Source organism: Orycteropus afer, unplaced genomic scaffold, assembly GCF_000298275.1.
Source record: "Orycteropus afer afer isolate SDZICR_OR568_19922 unplaced genomic scaffold, OryAfe1.0 scaffold00358, whole genome shotgun sequence".
Lineage (NCBI taxonomy): Eukaryota > Metazoa > Chordata > Mammalia > Tubulidentata > Orycteropodidae > Orycteropus > Orycteropus afer.
The window spans coordinates 75,275-95,369 of NW_006921945.1; the positions used below are offsets into that span (position 1 = coordinate 75,275).

At 47.7% G+C, this 20,095-nt stretch overlaps 2 protein-coding genes across 2 annotated transcripts in view; both read left to right on the forward strand.

The window, feature by feature from the left end:
* Positions 1-3,220: 3,220 nt before the first annotated feature.
* Positions 3,221-8,184, forward strand: LOC103207186 (serine protease 58-like). The gene is made up of 5 exons (XM_007952749.2): positions 3,221-3,326; positions 4,132-4,285; positions 6,321-6,571; positions 7,156-7,292; positions 8,035-8,184. The coding sequence occupies exons 1-5, from the start codon at positions 3,221-3,223 to the stop codon at positions 8,182-8,184; spliced, it is 798 nt and encodes a 265-aa protein (XP_007950940.2).
* Positions 8,185-12,966: 4,782 nt separating this feature from the next.
* The window catches only part of PRSS58 (serine protease 58), an 8,440-nt gene continuing 1,311 nt past the window's right edge, over positions 12,967-20,095 (forward strand). Inside the window, exons 1-3 of the mRNA XM_007952750.1 lie at positions 12,967-13,006; positions 16,502-16,643; positions 16,827-17,083. Coding sequence (XP_007950941.1) covers positions 12,967-13,006; positions 16,502-16,643; positions 16,827-17,083 — 439 coding nt within the window. The remainder of the gene's footprint in view (positions 13,007-16,501; positions 16,644-16,826; positions 17,084-20,095) is intronic.

Sequence of the window (20,095 nt, forward strand, 5' to 3'; positions counted from 1 at the left end):
TGCTCATGAGAACCCTGTACATAGAACAAGGGTCAGTCATTTGAACAGGATAAGGGGATACTGCATGATTTAAAATTAGGAAGGGTGTATATCAGGGTTGTATCTTTTCACCATATTATTCAATCTGTATGCTAAGAAAATAATCTGAGAAGTTAGACAATATGAAGACATGTGACATCAGGATTGGAGGAAGACTCATATGCCACTTAGGATGAGATAGTTATATCCTCCCAAGGGACAGAATACTGCTTTTGCACTGTTGCCCTGTTGTGTGCTGTTGAGTCATAGAGACCCCACGGAACAAAGTAGAAATGCCCCATGGAGTTTGCAAGGCTATAACCTTTATGGGAGCAGATCACCAGGTCAGGTCTTCCACAGGGTGGCTGATAGGTTCACATTTTTCTACTGAGTGCAGTTTGCAAACTGAAGAGCTGATGTGTTTGGAGAGGACAATAAAGGGGATTGGAGACCCTGGGTGGTGCAAATAGTTCAAACGCTCAGCTGCTAACCCAAAGGTTGGTGGTTCGAGTCCACTCAGAGGCTCCCTGAAAGAAAGGCCTGGTGACCCAGTTCTGGAAAAAAGAGTGTTAAAAACTCTGTGGAGTACAGCTCTACTCTGACGCACACATGGGGGGCCGTGAGTCAGAACCCACTGGGCAGCAACCAACATAAGAGGTTGGGGGGAGGGGAGAACAGAGGTAAAAGGGGAGGGGAGAAGAGAGGGAAGGGAGAGGGAGAGAGGGAAGGGAGAGAGGAGGGAAGGGGGAGAGGAGGAAAAGCCAGGGAAGCGGGGAGAGAGAAGGGGGAAGGGAGAGGAGCTCAGAGAGGTGCGGTGAGGGGACAGCGAGCTAAGGCAGATCTCCACCAAGTGCTGCTGTCTGTGGTGTGTACCAGTCTTCCACTGTCCCCGTGGAACACACAGCGCAGAACATTCTTTCTTCCCTACTGTGTTTTACAATTGAATCTCTTTCAGAAAATGAGATGAAGTGGCAGGCAGATGACTTCAGGACAGGCGTGGGGTGAAAGATGGGCTTTCCTAAGAGGAGCCCGCTGCATCTGGGCACACAGCCAGGCAGGAGGGGAGGATATATTTCTCCATCACTGAGGGCAGCTCTTGCAGGAGAGGAGAAAATGCCTTCCCGCAGAAGCAAACATGCTGTGGGCAACTCTGGGTCCAGGAGGTCTTCCTTAGACTCTGTGTCACTTGGCAAACGGGAGACAGAAAATCCCAACAATCTGAAGAAGGGGGACCTTGGCATAAAGAATTATAGCTAATAAATGCTGAATGTGTTATTACTATTTTTTTAATTTACACAATAAAACAATGGTACCCCAAAATGATTAGAGGGTTTGGAAACACTCAGACCTGAACAGGATTCATTCAGATAAATAATTAAATTTTAGGAGAAAGAAGTTTGTGCATCAGTTAATGACACCGTGGTGTTACTCCCTATGGTCTTTTATGACCTGATTCTCTGGTTTATCCTCTGGCACCAGCCAGCGCTGGTCTCTGTGAGTGTATCTGTTCTCTGGAGCAGATAGAACTCCGGTGTGTCTGTGCATCTGTCCTCTTGAGGAGGTCGAACTGGCCTTATCTCAGGCTGGGGTGAGTGGTGCTCCGAAGTTACAGTGAAGGTGACTTACAAGGAGGAGTGTGGTGTATTGTGAAGAGTTATGGGTCTCAGTGACAGAAACTGTGGAGATAGGAAGCCCCTCGGATCTGAAGAGCAGGTGTCCTGGTGGGGGTTTGCCTTAGACTTTTGCAGGACGTAGTGGACATGTCACAGTTGGGGTGACTTACAGTGGGCATAGCCAGCTAACGAGAAATGTGCCTCTGGGGTTCAAGCTCATGTGAGGGGCCGGTCCAGTCAGCCCCCACTTCTGGTGAGCCCATAGGCGTCAGAGCAGCACCAGGCCCCCAGGGTTCTCAATGGCCGGGGTCTTTTGGAAGTAGATCTCCACACCTTTCCTCCAAGGTGCCTTGGTGTGGACTCAGACCTCCAGTCTCTCAGCACCTGAGTGTGTGAGCCATTGGCACCACTCAGAGACTCCTTCGGGGGGACACAGGTTCTAATCTCAGTTATGTGTTCATGAGACAAAAAAATGGAGAGAGGGTCTGCATGGGGCCTTGTCATGGATAAGCAAGGGTGTCATCCATGTTACAGGAGTCATGAGAGGAGTGGACAGAGTCGTGTCTAAGTCATACAGGAAAGGGTCTTTCTCAGAACACAAATGAGTGAGCAAGGGATTTCTTAATTGTGTCTCTTTCCTGGGACCCCAGGGCTCGGGCAAAATTCATCACTTTCACAGGGTTCTGTAGACTTCATTCCAGTCCTGACTCAGCCACTCACTCTCACAAGGACACAGCTCCCTGGTCCCTGAAATGATGGAAAAGAGGGAAAGCAGGGTACTAAATGTGTGTCCCATCTCAGTGCCTGTGGGAGAAGGAGCAGGTGCGGAGGGCGGGGGTGCAGGAGAGGGCGCCATCACAAAGGGGGGAGGGGGACTGGGACAATGTCACAGATGGGAGGGAGGCGTCCCTGAGGCACCCAGAGTCCTGGGCACAGGCTCAGACCAGAGAGGGAGCTGTCTGTGACTAGATCCTCCCTCTCTGTAGCGTGTGTCAGAGGGGGTGCCCAGCCGTGCTGCTGTCACTAGGCCTTGAGAAACACTAGACTGAGGGGGATAAGCCCCTTGCTTTGCCTGCCCCGTCCCCAGTCAATGCTTCTCCCCAGCTATTCCTGCCAGCGACACTTGGACTAAAGCCTGGGACAGGTTCCACCGTGATCCAACTTGCTGCTGTGGTTACCACCACCATGAAGTGTCCTCTGATCTTTGTTCTTCTGAGTGTGGCTGGTGAGTGGGGGCTTGTGCCTCCCAAATGCCATCAGGGTTGGGGTATGGAAGGAGAGGAGACAGAAGTAGCCAGCTGCTACGAAAGAGATAGACAGTGAGGGCACTTAAAAATCAGTGAGCTTGTTCTTTACAGATTGTTTAAGCTCTTTGGTTTTGTGTTTTTGTTTATGGGGATGGAAAATTTGGCAAGGGACATTGATGATGGTCACAAAACAGGACTGAGGCAACTGGCCTCTCTGAGGGGTCCACGTGATGGCAGATGCTGTGTTTCCACATTTTCACTGCAATAAAAAATGAATTAGTTAAAAAAGGAAACAAAGAAAAAAAAAACACAACCGAATGAGCTACTGCAGATGACCGCAGGATGGCCACGTGCGAGCCCCCATCAAGGCTCCCCTTCACCTGCGCCCAGGAGCAGTCCGACATGCTCACTGTAAACGCCTCCCTCCGGGGGCCTTCTCAGCTCCTGGGTGTGGTTTCCTAGGTTACCACTTTTTCTGATGGCCACCCACCCCTTTCTCAGAGCGCTGGGCAGTAGTAGAGGAATGGGCTTGGGGAGGAGGGGGATGGTCAGAGGCTCGGAAAGCCTCATGGCCCCTTCTCCCGCCTCCCCCCGTTCCTTCTACCACCAGAGTCAGGCTGCATCTCACTTTACCCGTGACCTCGATCCTTGGAAAAGTCCTTAAAGTAATCACTCATCATTACCGTGCACAGCTCTGCCGGTCCGCGCCTCCTCTCAGCATGAGGAAGGCCCGTGAGTCAGTGACTCAGAGCTGCAAACACAGAGACACCGTGTCAATCTGCTGAAGTATAGAGCTTAGGAAAGAGCCCTGGTGATGTGACAGTTACACACTTCCCTGTTGACCAACATGCTGGTAGTTGGAACCTATCGAGCAGCTTCACGGGAGAAAGACCTGGTGATCTCCTCCCGTGACGACGACACGGCGCTCGTGCGCCACTGAGGGTCAGCACTGACTGGAAGCAATGGGGTTTGTTTCCTTTTATGTATATAGCTTGGGGGACATCGATGATTCCCTTGGATTTAAAAAAAAATTAAAAAGCATATCAAAGAAAGAAAAATAAATAAACTAAGAACTCTGATATTAAGTTTGAAGACTTTGAACCAAAAATCCAAACCCACTGCTGCTAAGTCAATCCCAACTCATAGTGACCCTGAAGGAGAGAGGAGAAGGTTGGGAAAATGTGACCTGACCACTTCTGACCTCTCAACTTTTCTGTCTCTCTGTCCCCGTGACCCCACCAATTCTCCAGCAGTCGCTCTGGCCTCCCATTCTCGACATGCTGATTTTGACTTACCACAGGATTTCACTCTTCCTTACATGGTCTACCTGCAGTCCACCCGCAAGCCCTGTGTGGGGTCTCTCATTCACCCGGAGTGGGTGCTGACGGCAGCTCACTGCCCTCCCCCGTAAGTACCCTTGGCTCTGGGACCTGGGAAGGGCTGCTCAAACAGAAGGAGGTCTGGTGGGCCATCCCAGCAGGTTTTGTCTCAAATGATATCTTACTGTCTTTCGGGTGAAGGTTCACACAGTAGTTTAGGTTCCCATTCAACATTTTCTACACACACGTTGGTCACATTCTTCACAACGCACGGACATTCTCACGATTTCTGTCCTGGGTGTTCTGCTTCCCAGCAATGGCATCGCAGAGGAATTCGAAGTCCCAGGAAGAAAGAGCGTCTTTTCCCCAGTGGGGGAGATGATGCACTTTTGGAAGTTTTAGAAGAGATACTAGAAAGTTATGGTTAGGGTTAGGGTTAGGGTGGGAGCTCTGGTGGCATAGTGCCTAAGGTGCTGACTGCTAACCAGAGGCTGGCGGTTCAAACCCACCAACCACTCCTCAGAAGGAAGGTTGGGCAATCTACTTCCATAGTAATACCGCCTCAGAAACCCAAGGAGGGGTCGCTAGGAGTCGGGTTCAACTTGACGGCACACAACAACCACAACAACAGCCAGAAAAGTGCCAGGAGAATCTCTCTCACAGGGAGTAAATCCCGTCCATTCATTCAACAGTCACTTACTGAACACTTACTCTATGCCAGGGAACTGGGACTATTGAGCATTGGGCAGAGGGAGAAAGACAGAAGCAAGTGTCCCCCTCAGGAGCTTACCTTCAAGTAGGGGAGATAACCCAAAACAGATGAATGACAGGCAATATAAAGGAGTGTAAGCTATAAGGAAGAAGTACAGCCAGAATGTTCCTCACAAGCAAGGAGGACGAGACTTCGTCTCATGGGCTTTGGACATGTTATCAGGAGGGACCTGGACTAGAGAAGGACATCACACTTGGGAGAGTAGAGGCTCAGGGACAAAGAGGAAGACCCTCAATGACGTGGATTGACACGTGGCTGCAATAATGAGCTCAGACACAGCCATGATTGTGAGGATGGCCGTGGACCAGGCTGTTGTACATGGGGTCATTGTGAGTCAGAACTGACTCAATGACCCTGACAACAACATGCTGCAATATGAAGGGACTGAACAAGAGATCTATCTGTGGCTGAGTCAAGCCCTCTGAAGTGAAAAGTCCAACAGGGAAAGAGGCAGGCAGCCCAGGAAGGGGTATATTACAGGCAGAGGGGACAGTATACATTGAGACCTGAAGTAGTCAAGATACCTGGGTATTTGGAAAATGTGTTAACTGAGTGTAATGAGCAGCAGGTGCTCACAAGATGAGGTTGAGGAATTGTGCAGAGCCATATATTGCAGGAAAGAGAAGGCAAGGAAACCCTAGGCAAGACAATACATTCCCTGCACATCTCAGCGTGTTGTGTGTGAGAAAGCGCTGTGTGATTTGTACCTGCCTTAATGTCATAGGGCTGCTACCAAAACAGGGTGACTCTGAACAAAAGAAAGAGATTCTTTCACAGCTCTGGAGGCTGGACATTCTCCATCAGAGTGTTGGCCAGGCCATTCTCTCTCTCTCTCTCTCTCTCTCTCTCTCTCTCTCCCTCTCTCTCCCTCTCTCTGCTCTAGGGCAAGAAAATTCTTTGTCTCTTTTGGCTCCTGGTACCTTAGGTGTTTCTTGGCTTGAAGCTGCAGCATAACTGCAATTTCTGTCTGTCTTCACATGGTGTCTTCTCCCTGCATCTGGGTCTCTGGGTCACTTCTCCTCTTGTGTAAGGACAACATTCAGACAGAATTGGGACCCACCCTACTCTAGTTTGACCTCATGTGAACTGAATATGGTCATCCTCACAGGTCTGGGGCTTAGGGCTTCAGCCTCTCTTTTCTGGAGACACAATTCAACATCATGCCAGGTTTTTACATGCATCATCTCTAATATAACAATCCTACATTGTTATTACTCTATATTCAGGGGAAGATCACTTGCTTTCTCAGGTCTAAGAGATACAATTAGACAAGTGGAGAAAGTGACCTCTGACATTTCTAACATTGTGTGACCCTGTGCTTTCCCATCTCCCTGTACTTTTTCTCCTAAAGTGATAAAATCAGACTGGGAGTCTATCAACCCAGCAGCCCAACTAGGAAGGAGCAGAGACGAGACCCCTTGTTCACCGTGCCCCATCCTGAGTTCCATGCACATACTATGAGCCATGACCTGATGTTGATCAAGCTGTCCAAGGCTGCCAACATCAACCGCCATGTGGGGACCATAGCCATAGCCTTGGAGCCCTTGACCTTCAATGAGTCCTGCTTCATCCCCACCTGGACCTGGAATGACTACAAAAACTGTAAGTGCTAACCCTGTGGGCTTAGTCCAGAGGGAGTTGGAGCTGGGGCCCATGTGGAGGACCATCCTCGAGGGAAATAGCTGCTAGAGGTAATGTTCTTGACCTTAGAGCTGTTACTGCCAAAGCTGGAACAAAGAGATATAATACAAAGAAGTTGAAATAGGCCAGTAGTCCAATGACCCTGAACCATAGCTGTTGAATCAATTCCAACTCATAGAGAGACTGTTTAGGACAGAATAGAACTTTCCAATAGGGTTTCCAACGCTATCATCTTTATGGAAGCAGACTGACACATTTCTCCCATGGAGTGGCTAGTAGATTCAAACCACTAGTCAACCTTTCACTTAGCAGCTGAGCACTTAACCACTGTACCACCACGGTTCCTTAGTCATGTGACCTCCCCCCCCCCAAAAAAAAAACCAAAAAGGCACAGGCAGTGGTTGTTACATCTCAAAAACATTTAAGATGAAATTGTAGAACTGTGTGGACTTTTCTCAGGGATTTCTGTGTGTAGGCAACAGGGCTGGTCCCAAGAGCAGACATGACAAGGAGAGTGACGATCTCACCTGCCTTCTCTCCCACAGTCACTGATCCCGACCTCCTGGCATGGATCTACCAGCACTCTCTGCCCTTCAGTGAGTGCCAGGAGATGCTCCTCAAGAGAAGCTATGGGAACATAATGTGTGTGGGCCGTCCTCTGAAGGTCTCATCCAAGGTCAAGGTACTCTCCTTCCTGAACACACAACGGCAGACTCCAAATGGCCTGGTCTAAGCTATCTGGGGCTGCTGTAACAGAAACACCACACGTGGGGGCCTTAACACTCAGAGGCTGGCTTTCTCCTAGTTGAAGAGGCTGGAGATCTGTACTCACGGCACTGCTCTAAGGGAAGTTTACCTCTCTCCCTCAGCTCTGTGGGAAGGTCCTTGTCTCTCTTCAGCTGTTGTTCCTCAGGTTCTTGGTGATCTTCATGTGGCTTGGCATCATCTTCCCCCATCTCTGCTTGCTTCTCTGTGCCTAATCTGCTCATTTTACATCTCAAAGGTGATTGCCTTAAAACATACCCTACACTGCTAATGGATTCATTAACATAACTAACAAAACCCTATTCAAAAATGGGTTCACATCCATGAGCGTTGGGATTTACAACACATACTTTTGGAAGACACAATTCAATCCACAACGACACTCGTCCAAAGAGGATGTGTAGTGATTACTCCTCCTGTCCAGAGTGGGAGAGACCTGGAAGAACACCTGTCCTTTCTCCTCCTGCTTGCACTCAAGTTGGGTCAAGCTTAAGTCAATAGAGGTGATACCCAACTACACACGAAGTGGGGTTGTCATCCCTCAAGGAGTTGAACACGTCCCTTAGCTGTCTCTGTTACTGTCATGGGCCATTTCTTGGGATCCACTCCTGTTTCATGACTACAGAATGCCCTAACCTCTGGTTTCCTCTCTCCAACAGGAAGTTTCAGCTGCTCCAGCCATTTGCACTGGGAGGCTGCATGGAATCCTGTCCTGGGCCAAAGGCAGCATCACCCTGGGAAGTGAAGGGTTCTTCACAGAAGTTCATCCCTACGCAAGATGGATCATGAAAATCATCAACACCCACTGACGCCCCTCAGTCCTCCATGCCCTGGGTGCAGCCTCCTCATAATTCTACATGGGGCCCACCACCTCTTCATCTTTCCTGTTCTTGAACTGAGTCTAGATAAAAAAAAAAACATTCAATAAAAAAGCCACTAAGAACGCCTACTACAAGTTCTGTTCTTTATCATAGGAACTGTAAGAAGGGTGAGGGATCTAACAATACTCCCTCTCATTCAAAAATTACCAGCTCTTTTGGCATTGCATATGCTGGGGATGCATGAGTGAATAGCCTAGGCCACTCATGAGCCAATTACAGTACCTTGTGACAAGTGCTATAATGGTGATGAGCACTAAGTGACCCAGAGGACTGGAAAATGGCTCAGGCCTGGAGAATCAGGGATGGTGCCACAAAGGCAAACAGATGAAGGGAGGAGCTTGTGAAGCTGAGGGAGTAGCTTACAAAAGGACAGAGAGCGGCATACACTAGAAAATGCATGAAATTAACTAACACTGTTGGGTGGAACATACATCATCTGCAGAGGAAGAGAGGGGAGCTCTGGTGGGTTAGTGCCTAAGGCATTTGACTGCTAACCAGAAGGCTGACAGTTCAAACCCACCAGCCACTCCTCAGAAGGAAAGTGGGGCAATCTACTTCTGTAGTGATACTGCCTCAGAAACCCAAGGAGGGGTCACTATGAGTTGGATCTGACTCGACAGCAGTGAGTTTGGTTTTGGTTTGGTGTTTGGTTGGGTAGAACATATATCGTCTGCAGAGGAAGAGAGACAATGCAGGTAAAGATGATTCCAAACAGGTTGGCAAGGGTTAGCTTCTGAAGGGTCTGCCCTGATGGACAAAGAAATTTAAATGTTATCTTGTGAACATTAAACAAAATCAAACCCATTGCCGTTGAGTCAATTTCCACTCATTGTGACCCTACAGAGTTGAACTGCTTCACAGGGTTTCCAAGGCTGTAGATCGTTACAGAGCAGAATGCCACATCTTTCTCAAGCAGAGTAGCTGGAGGGCTCAAACCGCCAACCTTTTGGTTAGCAGTCAAGTGCTTTAACCACTGTGCCCTCATTGGGAAATGGTTAATGCCTCTATGACACAGTAAGCATCATCAGATTTCTGAATTAAGAGCTAACACTAAAGAGACAGAGAGGGAGTCCCAGGGAAGCACAAGGAGTTCAGGAAGTTGGAGGCTTGAGTCCACCTACAGGTGCTTGGAGGAAAGACCTGGCAATCTTCTTCCAAAAGATCAGTCATTGTCAACTCTATTGGACACAGTTATACTCTGACACACTTGGGGTCACCATGAGTTGGAATCAACTTGACAGCAATCGGTTGGCTTTGGTTAAGGAAATGGAATCTACAAGACTGAGATGTATTAACCGTGAGAAGAAAAAGGGATGAGAGGAGTCTGAGGTAACTCCGGGGTTTCTGATTTGGGCACTGGGTAGACAACAGTCATTAACAAGAACATGAGGCGGCCCCAGTGCTTCATGATATGGTTGAGAGTATACTTGGAAAGTATACGTGAGGCAGGTTGTGTTTGAGGTCACTGGGGACATAAAGGTGGTCATTTCTAGCAGGCAGCTGGAGACAAAGACCTGGAGTGAAGATGATGACTGGGCATGCACGAGTGAATGGACAACTGGGAGTCCTAATTTATGAGGTTGCTGCAGCTTGTGGCAGGAGTCTTTGCCCCTGGCAGTGGCTCTGGACAGGGCTCAGCTCACCTCCCACACTGGCACGTGGGACAAGATGTGCCACACTCCAGACCTGGACAACCACCCAAGCACAGAGGCAGAGCCAAGACTACCCCATAGTGTGGGGCCAGAGGGATACATGAGAGGCCGTGGGTAACACACAGGGGAGAGACAGTGAGAGTCAGGCTGGTCTATTAAAAAGGTGAAGAGGGATACAGAGGGCCAGTGAGAAGGGGACAGAAAATGAAGCCACAGAGAGAGGCTTTGCCCTGCAATGGGCAAAACAGCATGGAGTCCCTTCCCAAGAGGTCAGACTCATGTGTCTGTAGAGACCGCAGAGGTGTGGGAAGGGGGTGGGAGGGAGGGGAGTGTGAGGCAGCTGGGGTGGGGGAGAGGCCCTGAGGGTCTGAGGCTGCCCTGCCGGCTGTACCATGTGAACACTGATATGCCTCGGGTATGGGCACTTTCCCATCTCCATTAGAGCACAGCCATGTGGGGTTCCTTAGGCATCAGTCTGCCCTGAGCATGGACGCTTGCCCTCCTCTATCAGAGTCAACAGTTGGCTAGGCTAGGTCTGAGATCCAGGCTTGCTCTGACACACAGGATCATCTCTGCTCTCATAGTGGTTAAGTGCTTGGCTACTAACTGACTGGTTGGCCGTTCAAGTCCACCCACAGGCTCCTTGGAAGAAAGACTAGTGATCTGCTTTCAAAAGATGGCAGCCATTAAAAACCCCACGGAGCAGTTCTACTCTGACACACACAGGGTTGGCATGAGTCTAAATTGACTTGATGGAAATGAGTTTGTGATTTTTTCCTTTTTCTTGCAGTCTTTGGCCCCATCCAAACTGCAAGGCCCTCTGTTTGTTTGCCTGTCTTCTCTGGCAGCTGTGAGACCATTTCTCTCCCTGCTTTTATTATTATCCACCTGCCCAGTGCTCCTGGCCCTGCCAACTCTGCACCCCCCCCCAGCCATGTTTATTGACTGACATCCGTACATGTCTACTTACACTCTCCCTCCTTATGGAGACCTCTCTCTAGACCCCCACCTCACCAGAGCCTCAGCTTCCCCTGGTAGCCAGTGCATCTCCTATACCCTGTAAGGTGGAGGCCTCCCTCCTACTTCCCAACAGCATGGGCATGAGGATGGATGGAGGGGTGAGGCCACAAGTCAGCACTCTATGCTCTTCAGGTCCACCCCAGGCTAGAATCCCGCCACTTTCAAGGGGACACCTCATCTGATCACTTAAAACCTCTGCTCCTCACCCTCTTTTTCTTTTTGTCACACCTGTCTTAAAAACGATAACCCTGAATCAACCCTACAACTCCTCTTTCCTTATTCTTTTTATACCCAGCTGTGAGGGCAGCTGGAGACTATGATTCATTGTTGACCTCAGTTAAGCCATCAATCCAGTGGTGCAAATCGTTCCTGGCCCACACCACCCCCTGTGTACATTCCACCCTCCTTCATTGTGTAGCTTCTCCTTGCCTTTCACAGAGAAAGTAGAGACAGACACATTCCAAGTCAATCATTTTCTTCTCTTCCACCTTCAGACAATCTGCATCTTCACCAACCTCCTCTCCTGCCTTCCATGCTCAGAGAAGACTCTCCCTCTGGCTCATGGCTGATTCTTGCCCTGTGCCATGATCTCACCTAACACCAGGACCTTGCATCAACACCTGGTCCTTCCAACTCCTGTATTTTAGATATCTCCCTCTCTGTGTCACCTTGCACTCAGCCTTTAAACATTCTCAAGTAACATGTCTGCTGTGGATTGAGTTGTGTCCCACAAAAGATATATTGAAACCCTAACCTTCAGTACCTGTTATGTGAACTTCTAGGAAATAGTTTTGTCTTGTGTTTTTACAAGTGATCAGCTAAGTTAATGAAGTCATACCAGAGTAGAGTGGGTCCTAGCTCCTTCTGAGTGATCTCTTATAAAAGAGAAAACAGACACGGAGATACACAGGAGCAGACGCCATGTGATGACAGAGGCAGAGACTTCAATACACAGCAATGGAACACCAGGGATTGCGGCAGGGACTGCAGCAACCCCAGAAGCTGGGAGAGAGCCCACAGAAGGATCGAAGTGACCAAGACCCAAATCTGGACTTTCAGCCTCCAGAAAGATGAGAAAATAAATTTCTGCTCTTTAAAGCCACCCACTTTGTGGTATTTTGTTACCACATCCCTAGAAGACACTGCCTTTGCCAATGCTCTTCCTCTCCTTGAATATCCCCACCACCACCACCCCTTCTTTTTGTGACAAGCTTCTTCTCCTTTTCTAACATCCAGGTCAAGTATAACTTCTGGGCACACCTGTCTTATACACCATGCATAAGGAAGAAGTGTTCTTAACTCTGTCTCTAAGATACACCTACCTTAGTTTTTAGGTCTGAATACTCTGTATTGTAACTGCCTGTTACATATCATTTGTTCCCACTCTCTTTAAGCTCCTTAAAGGCGGGAATGGTATCATTAAATTGAAGTATCCCAACACTAAGCCCAGAGCCAAGTACAAGTTGCAGACATATATTATTTGTTGGTTGGTTGGTTGGGTTGCTTGATTAGTGCGTGAGTACATTGGTTGGTTGGTTGGTTGTTGATTAGGTGAATGAATGAGATGACTTCATGTCAGACTGAGAGAGAAAGGTCAACCCAGAGGCCATGTATCCAGTGGAGGTAAGTGTCAATGACACACAAAAGGGGACTAGCATCACACAGACGGGAGGGTATCACTGTCTCACATGTGTCCAGTGAGGGGACTGCCTGCAGAGTTTGACAAAGAGGAGGCCAGAGAGGAGGTAGCTGTGGATATACCAGGAGCATCCACTTCTCCCAGGTTAGATACCTTCTTCTCTGAACCATTATTTCCAGGTCAGACCAAGTCATCTGACTTTTGCCTTGGCCCCTTGGACACTTGCTCACCTGGATGGAAATGTTTTCTGGAACTGTGTCCTTTCACTGAGCAGATTCAGAGGCTACTTCCTCTTGACCCCAGGACCCCATCGTGGTCTATCTCATTTACCCCGCTCCCTCCCTCCTGCTTCTGGGAACCTGAGCTGTACTTCATCCCTGACAGGTTTTGGACACCATGATGAAGTTCATCCTCCTCTGGGCTCTCTTGAACCTGCCAGGTGAGTGTCCACACATTGCTCTGTATACCTGCCAAAGAACCCTGGGGGAGTGAGAAAGGTGGTAGAAATGGGCACAGTTCCAGACCAGAAGTGCAGGGCTGGCCCTCCATCCCTCAGCACTGCAGGCTCTTATCAGGTTGCCTTCTGCGACCTGGCCCTGGACCCATCAGGAGCAGGACCGTTGCTGGCGAGGGAGCGTGAACAGGGGGCAGGGACTGGCAGCACGATTTCAAAGGCATGGCATGTTGGCCATGGCTCCAGGGTCTTACACAGACACTCTGGGGTCATCCGTAAATCCTCACTTTCTCTCACACCCCACATTGCATCTTCTTGGAAAGTCTCCTTGGCATTATCTTCCTTGTTGTTGTTGTTATGTGCTGTCGAGTCAGACCTGACTCATAGCGACCCCTCCTTGGGTTTCCAAGGCAGCATCACTGTGGAAGTAGATTGACCAACCTTCCTTCTGAGCAGTGGCTGGTGGGTTTGAACCGCCAGCCTTCTAGTTAGCAGTCAAGTGCCTTAGGCACTATGCTACCAGAGGTCCTATTATCTTCTTTACATGTCCCAAATCCAGCTGCTCCTCACAGTCCCCATTGCTTATTAGTGTCAGATTGATGTACTGACAGTGTCCCTAAAGGGCAGAGTGGAACTACACCAGAGGGTTTGCAAGGCGGTAATCCTTCCACAAGCAGACTCCCTCATCTTCCTCCCAGGGAGTGACTGGTGGGTTTGAACCTTGGACCTTTCAGTTGGCAGCCGAAAATTTAACCACTGTATCACCAAGGCTCCTTCCCCATTGTTACTAGGGTCTAAGCCACCATCTCTTGACTGGATTATCAGACAGTTTTCCTGACAGGCCTCTTTGCTTCTGTACTCTGCACCCTACATTGCTCTGTGAGGGAAAGCTCATTACTCCTTTATACAAAACCCTGCAGAGCTCCCTGTTTCACTCAGAGATGACCAAGACACACATGTACACCTGCACACACACATACACATGCACACACATGCGCACACACATACACATGCACGCACACACATATGCACGCACCCACATTCACATCCACAAGCACACACACACATATGCACGCACCCACACTCACATCCACAAGCACACTCACATACACACACCTGGTACTTACTACCTTTCTCTCTTTTCCCACCCTCTTTCCCATCACACTTACCACCTTCTATCATGTCATCATTTGCTTATGTATTGTAATCATTATCACTGGATGCTGTCCTCAGTAGGCTGTCAGAGCAGGAGACATTCTCTGCATTGTCCACTATTATGTCCCAATCACCTATGACAGAACTGAGTAAGTCCTAGGTGACAAAACACTTGTTTGTTGAATGAAGGGATGACTTTCCCTCTCTCCGACTCTGTTAGTTAGTCTCTTTTTTAATGACATTTATATTATTTTGCCTTCTATTGTGGTTATTCATTGTGGCCATAGTGTCATATACTCTCAGATGTACCACATTTTGCTTCAGTGGCCAGAAAACCTGATGGTCACGTGGCCAGCCCTAGAGTCCAAAAGCACACTTGCTGGTCTTATGAGATGGTCTCATCTGAAGCCTCAAAGTCCATAGCAGGTAATGTGGTGGACTCAGGTATAAGCATGGTCCTTAGCCTTGACAAGAGCCATGAGACACAAGGCAGACAGTGTTTAGGAGACAATGGGTTGTTATGGGTCATGGTGCTGGAGAGGGAGGAGAGAAATCACTGCTGTGCTCTGTCATCTGACCCTTGGAGGAGGAGGAGATTTTCACTGGAGGTCAGAGAGGAAGGTGAATGGGATGAAGGCCCTCTTGAAGGAGAGGTGTCATGATGAAACACTTCCTCATGTCCTTTCTTATTTTAAACATCTAAGACCTGATTGTGCTATTTTCTAGTTATTTTTATCAGTGGATTATTGTAATAGCTGTCAATAAGTAGTACATCTGTAAAAAGCTGAGTTGGCAAAAGGTGTATGTAGATATATTTACAACAACGACCAAAAATAAATAAATAAATAAACCAAGTAGCTGCTGAGGCTGCTTGTATACAGCCAAACAACACCTCATGGGGTTTGGCTCCTTGTCTGGAGATTTCGGGACATGGTTTCATGGGCCATCCCAGTTCATTGACCTAATAACGGGTTTAACACTTCTGTTCTATCTCCTAGTTCACTGTGTAGTTCTTAGGGTCTTCAAAGTGTGTAAGTGGGCAGCCAAAGCTCAACAGTTGGTCTCTATTCATGGGGAGCAACAGAGGAAGAACTAGAAGAAGGGTATGGAATATGTGGCTGAACGCCTCCATGAGCAACTGGCACTTTGTCTTGAGACCAGAACCGGATGATGGTCAGTTCACATGACAGCACATGCTGACCAAGGATTCTGGAGGAATCGGATCAAAAGGGAGAAAATGTAGGGCAGGATTTCAAATTCTCATAGACTCTTGACTTCCTCGAGCCAGGGGGTTGGATGAACCCCTGAAGCAATCGCCTTGAGATAATTTTAAAAACTTAAGCCAAAGATATCCTTTTAAGAACACTGAAAACATAAATAATAATAATAATAATTAATAAATAAAGATTTACAGCTTTGGAAACCCCAAAAAAAATCCCTTTAAGGCTTCTTAAAACCAAATAGTGGTTTAGCTTAACTAGTAAAGAATGTGTGCCTTAGCACTGTACTCTTTTAAGATCTATCTACATGGGATCACATTGACAACAGACAGGAAACTAAGGGGCAGTGAGTTTATGTTAACAGGACAGGAGCAACTTGGATGAGGAGAGTTAGGTGGTTGCACAACTTGAAGAATGTAACTTATCTCACTGAATTGTACGTGTAGAGACTGTTGAATTGGTGTGTTTTGCTGTGTATATTTTCAAAAATAACAACAAAGTATGTGCAAAAACAATTAAAAAGTCATACACACTCACTGTAGAATATGGAAGAAAAATAAGTAACTAAAAGGAAAATTAGTGGAGTCTTGTGTCAGACAACCTAAGGTCTGTGCATAATCCCATCATGTCAGTACCTGCGGAGAAATAAAGATGTATGTATCTTTATGCCTAAAATGAAGGTAAGCTCCACGTTGTCTACCTCACAGTGGTGCTGGGAGAAGTGGGTAAGATTTGTCAGAGCATTTTAAAAATGGTAAGAAAGCTAAGTCCTCCACGAGCTTATCTGATAAGTGCCCCTTACATTTTGGAAGGTATTTAAGAAAACCGATTTAAATTTGGGAATTTTTTATTCACACTTTAAAAGGAAAATACCTTTTATTCTTTGAAGTAGATTGTTTCTATGATTTCCTTCCTATTGTAGTTGAAGTTAAGCTAGTGTATTATTTAGTTGCAGGTAACGGTGCTGGAGAGAAGGGTCGGGGGTAGGGGAACTTGGAGCCTCAGATTCAAAGCGCTTCACCATTTGAAAGCATTGGGCTTTCCCTCTGGTTTCCCGATGATTCAGGACAATCTCCCACTTCCCTGTGTCTGCCTCTCTTCCCAGGTGCTTTGGCCTTCAATCCAGATTCCAGAAATGGCCACCAGCCTCCTCCCTATTTGGTCTACCTGAAATCCGATTACCTGCCCTGTACTGGAGCCCTGGTCCACCCTCTCTGGGTCATCACAGCAGCTCACTGCAACCTGCCGTGAGTGACAGCCCCACAGCCACTAGGGACCCTCAGACTGAACACAGGCCCTGGCCTGGAACCACTTCCCAGTAGAACAAGTTGCAGTGACAGATACAAGTCCATGGGGAGGAGCTGAAGAGGCCCATAAGGCAGGGAAAGCTATCTCTGGTCGATCCTCTCATGATCTCCATATTGTTCCAGGAAGCTTAAGGTGGTCTTGGGGGCAACAAATCCGGGAGACCCCAATGAAAAGCACGTGCAAGTGGTTAATTATGAGAAGGTGATCCGCCACCCATACTTCACAGTCACCTCCATTGAGTATGACCTCATGTTGATCAAACTGGAGAGGGAAGTTCACCTCAATGACTACGTGCAGCTGGTCAGCCTGCCCCACCACGACGTCCCTGAACACACCACATGTACTGTCTCCACCTGGGCCTACAGCCTGCATAGTATTGGTGAGTGCCGTCAGGATGAATCTTTCTTCTCTCAGGAGCGGCGTCTCCATCCAGCTTATGCAGTTCAACCAACTCTCCTCTAACCTCTTTCTTTGTCCTTCTCGCCTCCTGTCCCTTCCCGACCCCACTGAGTGAGCCCTCCAGGCTTCCCCACTGTCTCCTTCACCTTTGCTTCCATATATGGCACCAAACCAAACCAAACTCACTGCTGTAGAGTTGGACCTGACTCATAGCGACCCTTCCTTGGCTTTCTGGGGAGGTATCATTACAGAAGTAGATTGCCCAACCTTCCTTCTGAGGAGTGGCTGGTGGGTTTGAACTGCCAGCCTTCTGGTTAGCAGTCAATGCCTTAGGCACTACACCACCAGAGCTCCCTCCATATATGGTAGATGTGCAGTTAATGGAAAGAGGATGTTTGCAGGCTAGCCCCAATTCATTGTGTTACAGCAGGCCCCTTTACATTTGGAGCTGACTCTAAAATTGGGCACTACCCTAAATCAGATAAGTCCAAAGTATTTTAGGCAACAAAGCAACACAAGGTCTTGAAATACCATGAAAGAAACATTCATGTATTAAACACAAGATAAAAGCACCCATAATAATACGCTAACTTGGACTTTCCATATGCACAATTGCAATAGAGATAATGAGTTTAAGGACAATATTTCTGAAAGAAGCACTTTTAAATGATAGTCTAAACATTCACTCATTTCTTCCAACAACTGACATTTAAAAAAAAAAAATCAGTGGAAGTCTTCTACAGCTAACGCAAGATTGTAATGGAGATTAAGTTAAAAGTTTAAGGAGAAGATTTCTGAAAAAGGCTTTTATTTGGTAAATTTTGAACTCTCGCCCATTTCTTCAGAAAACTGAACAAAGACTGACATTCTGTTTCCCTCAATCGGTGGAAGCAGACGTCTTCTACCCATAATCCAAAGCTGCTGACCTAACGGTCTCTGCCGGAGGTTTCTTCTGGCCGTTCTGCCTTAGATCCCATGAAGAAAGCTTGGAACAATTGAGACACTTCTGTGTCCTTTCTGAGTTCCACACATCTCTCACTAACCCACCTCAGAACCTTCATGCAAACCCTAACTCAGCGTTTGGTGATTACCCTGTTCATCAAGGCAGCGGTGAGCCCTGAGGAAGCGGCCTAGGTTAGCTGTAAGCAACAGGGAACCATGCCGTCTTCCCTTATGAAGAATTAGGAACACGGCCTCTTCGCAAGGACGTTTCTCTGGGTGAACTGAATCTACGCCTTGTAGATCACCCCACAGCCTGGAAAGGGAGCTCACTCTAAACCCTTCTCTTGGCCCACCTTTCCTCATCTGCATTTGCTTTCTGCTCCCAGAAGCCCAAAAGTTGTACATAGGTCCAGAGGGTGGTGCCGTTATTCAGACGTATTGAATACTCTTTTACTAAATTCTCTCAGATCTTAGGGCACATTTTGTTGGATATTGAATTTCGAGAAGTAGAAATTCCTTGTCCTTTCAGGGTCAGTTTAATTTTTTTAAAATAGCCAGATGCCCCGCTGGTAAACAGGATGTTTGATTAATCTCAATGATTAATCACTGTGGTTAAAAAAAAAGGGGGGAGGAGACTATAAAAAATTTGAATCTGGCTCATGTATAGTGAAGAAATCAAATGTCATATTGCACTGGGAAAATCTGCTGCAAAAGACCTCTTTGAAGTGTTAAGGAGCAAAGATGCCCCTTTGAAGACCAGTGTGTGCCTAACCCAATCCACAGTATTTTCAGTCACCTCATACGCATGTGAGAGCTGGACAACGAATAAGGAAGACCGAAGAAGAGTTGATGCCTTTGAATTGTGGTGTTGTCAAAGAATGCTGAAAATACCAAGCACTGCCAGAAGAACGAACAAATCTGTCCCGGAAGTAAGGCAGCCAGAATTCCCCTTAGAAGCAGGAATGGCCAGATTTTGGCTCATGTACTTTGGTCATGTTATCAGAAGGGACCAGTCCCTGGAGAAGGATATTATACTTGATAAAGTAGAGGGTCCGTGGCAAAGGGAAGACCTCAAGGAGATGGACTGACACGATGGCTACAACGATGGGCTCACGCCCAGCAAGGATTGTGAGGATGGCGCAGGCCTGGGCAGTGTGTAGTTCTGCTGCACACAGGATTGCTATGAACCAGAGACAGCTCGGCGGCACCTAGCAACGTGGATAGCTCAGCCAGCATTTTCTAAGGAGATGTTCGCAAAGTTGTTGCGTCCGAAGTGATTGCTGGACTGGAAGGGAAAACAGAGATCCCCAGGGTTTTGTTTCCACCAACTAACAAACACATTAATTTTCAATTTGGAAAACCCAACACACAGTCTCATTATGCTGCTTTCAAATAAAGGCATTGAAACTACACACAGCTTCCATTCAGAAAATCAGCATTTCAAAACAAAGAACCTTACCCCCAAGGAGAGTCCCGCCACAAGCAAGCCCACCACATGCACAGCTAGGACTCTGGCCTGCGTTTGCTGATTTTGCTTCACATTTGAGAAACTTTCTTAGGCTCCTGCACAGGCCACAGTAGTTGTGACCCATTCATTTAAAGCACACTTGGGGTTGCTCCGAGTGGAAAGGCAACTCAACGGCACCAAAACAGTTAAAGGAAAGAAACTGAATGAAGAATCAGGAAACTCAGCTTTAACTCCTGGGTTGACCACTCACTAGCTGAATGGTTTCAAGCAAATGACTTCCTTTGAGTGCATTTCCAAGCTGACAAATGAGAAACTAGGATAAAAATCTGAAACTTGGGACTGTCCAGTGGATTTTGATTCTTATCAACCTAGTGGGACAGAGTGGAACTGCCCCACAGGGTTTGCAAGGCTGTCAAGTCTTCAGGGAAGCAAAGTCCAAACCACACCCACTGCTGTGGAGTCCATTCCGACCCACAGCGCCCCTAGAGGACAGAGTGGAACTGCCCCACAGGGTTTGCAAGGCTGTCAAGTCTTCACAGAAGCAAAGTCCAAACCACACCCACTGCCGTGGAGTCCATTCTG

Bases quoted from the DNA above. Each gene is read 5' to 3' on its own strand.
- LOC103207186 (XM_007952749.2), top strand. From the start codon at position 3,221: ATGGCCACGTGCGAGCCCCCATCAAGGCTCCCCTTCACCTGCGCCCAG. The intron at 3,327-4,131 runs GTGTGGTTTCCT...ATTCTCCAGCAG, and splicing joins GGGGCCTTCTCAGCTCCTGG to TCGCTCTGGCCTCCCATTCT. The intron at 6,572-7,155 runs GTAAGTGCTAAC...TCTCTCCCACAG, and splicing joins CTGGAATGACTACAAAAACT to TCACTGATCCCGACCTCCTG.